The 8,062-nt window shown below is 33.4% G+C and overlaps 1 protein-coding gene across 5 annotated transcripts in view; it reads left to right on the forward strand.

Moving 5' to 3' along the window:
- Positions 1-8,062, forward strand: part of ZNF407 (zinc finger protein 407) — a 355,565-nt gene that overhangs the window by 34,632 nt on the left and 312,871 nt on the right. For all 5 annotated transcript variants that reach the window (XM_072852837.1, XM_072852838.1, XM_072852839.1 and 2 more), the window contains one exon: positions 1,813-1,927. In XM_072852837.1, the coding sequence (XP_072708938.1) occupies positions 1,813-1,927 (115 nt within the window). The remainder of the gene's footprint in view (positions 1-1,812; positions 1,928-8,062) is intronic.

Consider the following 8,062-nt stretch of genomic DNA (forward strand, 5'->3'; position numbering starts at 1 on the left):
GCAGTATAAACACCAATAGATTAAAAAAAATCCTCTCTGACTGTGGTCTTGATGTTATTAATTGTGCAATTAGTCTTTAAGATCATAAGTTAAAACATCAACTTTTAATACTCTTTTATTTAATGCAAAGATAGGCTGTTTTTTATTTGCATGGGTCTCTTTATAGAATGCAGTGTTGATTTGAAATGTCACCAAATTAATGATTAATTTAGTTTTATCAGGATCATTTAAATAAATGGGGGTTTTTCAGTGTGATTGATAGAATGTGATTGCTGTTAGCTGCAGTCTCAACCTGCTTTTGACATTTAAACATATAAAGCTGACTAGATATAACCATTCAGGTGCTAAATATATTTTACATCTACTTCCAACAGTAGAAATGGAAGTATTAAGAGATCTGGCTTCATTGTCATTGAACTGTGAAATATTCAACCTTGTCTGCCCGTGCTTAGTACTGTTGACTTTTTTATTTCAGTTAGAAGATTAAAATTAAATGCTTCATTTTTCGTCAGCTTTTGGGAATTAAATTGAAATTTAAGACTCTAAAAATTTTTACTAAGATCCTCAATTTCACCAACGGATTCTTGGAGGATATTCTGTTTTCAAGGGCAAAGCAAAAAGGTTCATTGATCAAGTATGATATAGGGCAACATTTTTCTTATCAGACCTCTTTATGTATATTTATTAAAGATCACATATTTCATATTATGCTTAACTGTATTGAAAGAAATACTTCACAAAACATATACTAAACATAATATGGAGACTCTGTGACCATATTGTACTTACTTTTAACTGCAATTCTATGATTTTGATTTACTGATTTAAGGATTTAGTGGTCAGAAAATTGGAAAGTGCTACAGCATGCTTTAGAATGGTGTTTCTGCGTGATAGCATGGGGACTGGCGTGCCCAATTTAACTATTTAAGTAAAAAAAAAAAGTTTTCCATCCTTGAGAGAGGATCACGGTTAATTAAGATAGACAAATAATTTGACTTTTTGCTGAACTGATGTTATACGAGAAATAGGCTGGTACTTCTTCCTTGGAGAAATAATTTCAGAGTTCTGTGGTCTGCAGTAGACATTTAATATTAAAGTTTGTTCTTGAAATAAATAATAGCCAAAATGTCAATACTTCTGGTTTGCAGAATAATCATAAATTCTTGACCATAAAACAGTCATAACTGCATAATATTTTATCCACTGTATATTCATACATTGCATGTCATTACAATAGCTAGGTGATGAATCATTTTCTGTGTGTGACAGAACAAATCTGAAATACCAATGCTAATGTGAAATCTATTCAAAGTCGGAAGACTTGTAAAATTACTTTACTTTAAATATATTTGCTTAAAAAACAAGTACATTTTGCAGTTTACACCTGTATCAAGCCACTTTAAGACCATTATCTGAGTTTCAGCATTTGGAAATGCGGAAAGATGTAGAACAACTTTTGCTGTCTTGTTGAAAGGTTATCTACCTACTATATTGTCTTCTCATTTTCATATTTTGTGGGTTTTTTAAAAATAAAAAAAAAGAGTAAATTATTATTAAAAGTTAAGAGAGCTGTTTCTATGATCTTGAACTTAAGCAAACTTTAATGAGTAATGTATAGTATATACTGCCTGTGTCCTGGGAGTTATAAATTTATGTACGAGATACTTTTTTTTGCTAGGCAAAAATCTCAAACAGGTTAAATGTGGGATAGTCTTTTTTAAAGGTTATTTTTCCCCAGGATTTTTTATTTCTTTAACTGTGGGTGATATATTATTCTAATTCAACTCATATCTTATGCTAAATTTTACTTAGGATCAAAGCCATTCAAGTGCAAGATATGCCACTTTGCAACAGCTCAGCTCGGAGATGCCAGAAACCATGTCAAGAGGCACCTTGGGATGAGGGAATACAAGTGTCATGTCTGTGGGTGAGTAAATTGAAACAGTCTCCACCATGGTTAACCAGGAGAAGAGTGCAGGATATGCATTGTTTCAGAATTGAAAACTGTGATGTGAGCAAGAGTGGCTAAAATTATGCATGCATATCCTCCTTTCCATTGTTATGGTAAATTCCTTAAATACAGTTATGACATTCTTTTCCCACTTCTAATCCTGCACTGAAGATGAGCAATTTTATGGGCTACAAGGTCAATTTGAACCTGTAATCTGTAAATTGACTAAATTATAGGATGTTCATTCACATTGCCAGGGAGAACTGTAAATTCCATTTAAAGACATAAAAAATATATAATATAGACTTTACTGTGTGGGGTTTTTTCTTTTGCTATACTGTTATAATTTTAGTACCATTAACAGATTTCTGGACTCCATTAGGGTTTTCATTCTTTACGAAAACAAAACAGAAGACTGATTTTTCAAACAAACGGATCTAAAATATTGCAGGCATAAGACTTTAAAAATAAATTGAAGTCTTTTATGTATGCTTGTGTTCTTGTTTGTTACCCAAAAAATCTTGTTTTTCTTTTTTACTTAATCGTTATTTCCTCAGAAGGATCGTTCATAATGTTTAATTGTCCTTCAAATGTGTTGCATTTAATAGGAGGCATTGAGACTCCTTAATGCAAAACTAATTAATTTAGCAGAAATGTTTAAAAGGTTTTAAAATGCCATGGCATATATGGTACATCATAGGACATTCAAAGTTGGATTTTAATACCCTAGTTCTGATTAAAAATATATTTTAATGTTATTATGCTGGAGAAATTAACTAATATATGCATCATATAAAAACATTTTACTCAAACCTATGTAACCTGCTATAGCAGTCTTATGGCTAATGTGTAGAACAGCACAGGTTCAATGAGATGATGCAGTGCACACATGAATGGTGCGGTGTGCTGTTGGGGATAATATTCAGCAGGAGGGGTTTTTTTAGCCTTAGTATACCGATCCACTGCAGGACAAAGTGAGTTACACATCTTAAAGGACAAGTGAATCTTCAGCTGAAGATGCAGCTGAGTGATTTTCACCAATTCATCTCTCTGTTTTTCAGATAATTTTGCATGCAGCATTATGAGATACTTTGGATGTTTTTACTCACTTAAGAAAATTAATTGCTGACTTCTTGAAACAAGAAATAAAAATGTATGAGCCTAATTCTTAAGTCCACTGAATATCAGTAGTAGAACAACTTGTGCTACTCTTTATTTTGCAGCATGTTTAAAATGAACATTATGCGTGGTAGGCTATTTTATGTTGTTTGAAAAATCTTATTTACTATCTCTGCTATATGAATTGCTGAGAATTTGGCATGGAAGCTAGTTAACGACTACAGATCCACAAAACTGTTTAGCTAAGGATAAGCACTGTTCTTTAGAAGTTGTCAACAAACTTGACAATGGTTCTTTATTCAATTCCCTTTTAACTTAAACTGAAAAATCATCATGTTATCGTGAGAGGAAAAGTAAAAACATCTCAAAATAGCTAATACCTTATATTTTATACAAAGAGAATTAAAATGATTAGTATTTGGCACAGTACCTCATTTTTTCAAAAACTCATTCCTTCACTCCAGGATTGATATGTTCTTAGAACCGGTCTCAGAAATTACACAACTCTCGGTTGCAATTCACAACAGTTATGCAAGAGAGAGAGCAAAACATGTATGAAAGATTTAAACTGTGGACTTGAATGTTAGTCACTTTGCTAAGCTGATTGCTTACTGTATGTTGCTGACATGTCATACCTGGTAGCCAAGCAGGTACTCATTTTCCATTTCTGTGTAGTATTGTATAGCTAATTTTCATCAACAATGTGAAGCTGTGCTATTTAGATATGACAAAACAGTCACCTGAAGAGACATATGCCACAATACCCTGTGCTCACAAAAATCTGATTTATATACCTGTTTAAATAATCATCACATTTCACTTAATGTGCACCAAAAATGTATTTTAAGAATTATACATTAACACAGATTTAATTGGAAAAGACATTTTTGTACTCTAGCTAACAGTCCTGAAGAATTGAGCAGGATTTGAAGGAGGAATGACCAGAGCAGTTTGAACTGTAGTCCAAATAATGAATATGCCATCCTTAAATGTGGAAGAAGAGAAAAAAGTGTAATAGCCTGTGCTGTATTTCTGCTATTTTAATTGAAAGGACTGGGTAGTGTGTAGGTTAAAAAAATAAAGTAGCAACATAAAAAAAAATAAAATTGCTTGGATTGGCTATCGGATTAGTGGCCCTATAGAGCATTGGTACATTAACACCACTGACAATGTCAATTCATTATCATTGATGGCTAAATAATCTTAGAAATGCTCAGTGGACCTATTAGTTCCTGAACATAAGCAGCTCATGCTGCATTTCTTCATTAGCTTTAATTGCTATAAATTTTACCTTTTTAAAAATCATGCTTTAAAAGGTGAAGTGATCTTTCAGGAACATTAACTCTGTAATTTTGTCACAAACAGAAGGTCCTGCACTATGTTTTCTTTTCTGCAGTAGTTAATATTCTATCCTCTGACTTTTAGATTCATAGTAATAAGACCTCTGCTAGTTGCGAGGATAAATTGTGTTTCAAAAGCTTTTGAATCTGCTTGGGCACTTTTTAAAGGTGAAATGTCAGTGCAACATCGTGGTGTAGTGTGGTCTCAAAATACCACTTTTTTTTTTTTTTAAAGACAAAAATTCTCTGGAAATTTTTGTCTTTAAAAAAAGCAAAAAGCTGTATCTGTGGTGGTGTTTTAGGAAGGGTTTGCTGTGTCTCAATTTTCCAAATGATCCTCATATTTACGTGATACAAAGTACACAATATATAATTCACTTAGTTGTTGGAAAAGGCAGTAATTTTGCTGTGTTGTTTTATTTTTTTTTAATTGAAGTTCAGGGTTTGTTTTTCTTCAGCTGCACAGCAGAAACTACATGACACAGAAATTGGACACGGCTAATGTTTTAACATTTGGAATAAACCGTCTGCTACTCATTTCCTTATCGCAGATGTGTGTTAATTGTTTTCTTTTCTATACCCATGGCTGTAAAATATATCCCATTATTTCAGGGGTGGTATCTATTTTCTGCGGGTAGCAAACTGGTGCATATTTGAATTTAATTTTTGAAAGTCTGGCTCTGAAATTGGCTGATACCCTGGGTTGGATGAACAAATCTTGGTTGCCCAGCATTTAAAATTTTTGTTTCATTTGCCTGGTGAAATGCAGTGAAAAGGCTTATTATGCACTTTTCAAATTTTATGCCTCAGGTAGAACATGAAAAATGCATTGTTCTGCACTTGAGATTTTGAACAGAATTTATAGGCAATGTTTGATTTAAAAATGCATCTACTATTCCTTTGCCTTTTTCTTGCCTTTGCTTTCAGAAACAGAATTTTTGGGGATGTAGTTACATGTTTCAAGTAAGAGTGGCTGCTTCCTTTCTTTTTTTTCTCTCCTTTATGACTTCTTAAAAATCTGCTGAGGAAGATGGGTATAAGGTAGGTTTGCATTTTTAGGAAAATTTTGAGTATTTAAAACATGCACATAAACATTTTTTATTACCTTCCTAAAAATTGAAAGGACATTTGTAGTAATGTCTTTATTATGTTTATTCCATCTATAGTATTCCATATATAACAGTCAGGTGCTTTAAGGAACAAAAGTAAGTATTTATATACATAAAGGAATTTGGAATGGGGTGGAAAAGGTTGGGCTTTTTTCTGTATTTTGCTGAAGTAGTTCTTTCTTGTGGGGTGGGTTTTTTGCTTTGTTTTGGTCTTTTGGTGGATGGTGGTATTAATCTTTTTTACTTTCTGCTCCTCAGTTCTCGATTAGCTTTGAAACTCCGTTTCCCAATTAATTCTGGAGATGTTATAAGATGCTCTGCTAAATAAGTGTTTTGCTAAATTCGGTTATTTTTTAAAGCCTCGTATAAACAAGCTTTGAGGAGAGTTACAGTGTCCCAAGCATGGAAATAACTTCACTTTTGCTTCTGCTGTTAATGCTAAGAATAGTTCAGAGATCTTAATCTGTATAAAGTTCAGTATTTTAATGACACTGGTTGCTTTGAGAATGTCTAAAGAAAAATACTTGCCTGTATTGAGTATAGTGGCTAATAGATCTTCGTACTTTATAGACAAGAATGTACTTTGACCAGCTGCATCAAAAAAATTGGCTGTACTCCTGTGTGTTGTGTTCTAAAAAATCTTTTAGATTTTCAGATTTTTTTTAACTGATTACTGTTAATGTCAGGCTACTTTTAGTGAAAGCCTGCTCTTAAGATTGCTTTTAGCAAGCAAAAAAGACTTATTCATAAACTTATTGGTAGGAGCAGGAAAAACACTATATTTTCAAGGATGCCTTAATGTACTGTAGTATAAATTAATTATTTATAGTTGTGCAGTTTAGGAAATCTTAAATAGAAAGTTGCTAGTCTAGTAAAACTATTTTTGTGTGGTATTACCTAGTTTTTGTGCATTAGAAGGGATCTCTGTGTAGATGATTATAATGTCACTTTCTGACCTTTGCAGCTTGAATAATTGTAAATCATTGCTTCATAACGTGTCAGAGAATGTCTGTACTAGGCAATTAAATGGCAGAATATAATAGACCAAATTATTGCCTGTCATGTTTTCAACAACACAGTTAGTATTTGAGTTACACTTAATCATTACGTGCATTAGCAACTTCATTGGAATCCAGCTTCAGGCTGAGCATGAAATACATTACATTATTTAAACCTCTAATGGTAGAAGTCATTTATTTGTGTTGAAGTGTACAACATGCAGAGTTTCATAAAGCAAAGAACACTTGAGAGCTTAATTTATCCAAATCAAAGTCTAAATGCAGATAAACACAAGTGGCAAAAATTAGTAATTTTTATAGGCTGGAAATATTTAAAAATACATGGTTGTGGGTAATTGTAGGCAGCAGGAATAAATTCAAATCACTATTTTTAGTCAGCTCTGAGAACTAAAACTGTTGTATACCTAAATCATCAAATGCATCATGAAATTGCATTTTTGAATGAACAATTAATTACACACATCATACCTACAGATGTGTCCAAACAAAAAATATGAATTTGGTTCAACAGTTTAGATCAGAGATAAGTGCGTGTGAAATGACTGTTCCAGATCCAGCTATTCTGAGTTTCTCTCTCTGCATTTTGCCCTTTGGTCCTATCATACACTTGTGTCTATGTTTACTTCAGTAAAGAAAATGAGATGAACCTACGTAACAGCTTTCCAAACTTGCACACACTTTTAAACAAATTAATAAGAAAATACTGAAAAAATATGTGGAGTAAGGTAACATATGTGTTATATTATCTTGCCACCTTTTGTTCCGTTATCTATCATTTTATTAGATTTGCAAACCCGACCTTCAGTACATAGTCTCTATTTTTACTACGTAAGAAAACTACTTGAAATGGAAGCAATTTACTTTTATTCAGAAAAGCTCCCAGCATCTTTAAACGGCTTGTATGGATCCTACGGTGTGTTGTGCGAGACTCTCTTGGCCTGGAAGTCTGCCATGGAGTTGGCTGGAGTTAAAGCGAGTGAGTGGGAGACTTGGGTACAGGTGGTGGAAGGATTCTTCTGTTTGAGACTGGTATTACAATTGATACAGAAAAGTCAAGACCAACTTTCTGACTTAATAAAATGTGTTTTTACCAATTATTTGCATGGTAAATTTGATTCTAATAATGATTTAGTTGTACTTGCTGAAGAGGGAAGGTATATAAGGGACATACTCATGAGAGTACATGTTTGTATTTGAATTGGAGATAGTGATGCAGACTAATATCTGTGCTGCATGCAATCCAATTCAATGCACTTCCAAATGGTAATTATCAAGATGCACAGTGGTGTGACTGTATGTGCGGCACATGTAACTAGTGCTTTTACAGACATGCATTTTTAATTTTTTACTTTACTGTAGATTGCTCTGATGTCCAGGACGTGTGTGTTTCTGTTAGGCCATAGGCACCTCACTCTGAACGTGTCCTCTGAGAGCAAGTGCCTTCTGTGCCCACGCAGGGAGGCTTTGAGCCCTTCCTGAGAAGGCAGGAGTTGTGACTAATGGGAAACAGGCTGATGGTGCAAA

Source organism: Ciconia boyciana, chromosome 2, assembly GCF_034638445.1.
Source record: "Ciconia boyciana chromosome 2, ASM3463844v1, whole genome shotgun sequence".
NCBI lineage: Eukaryota > Metazoa > Chordata > Aves > Ciconiiformes > Ciconiidae > Ciconia > Ciconia boyciana.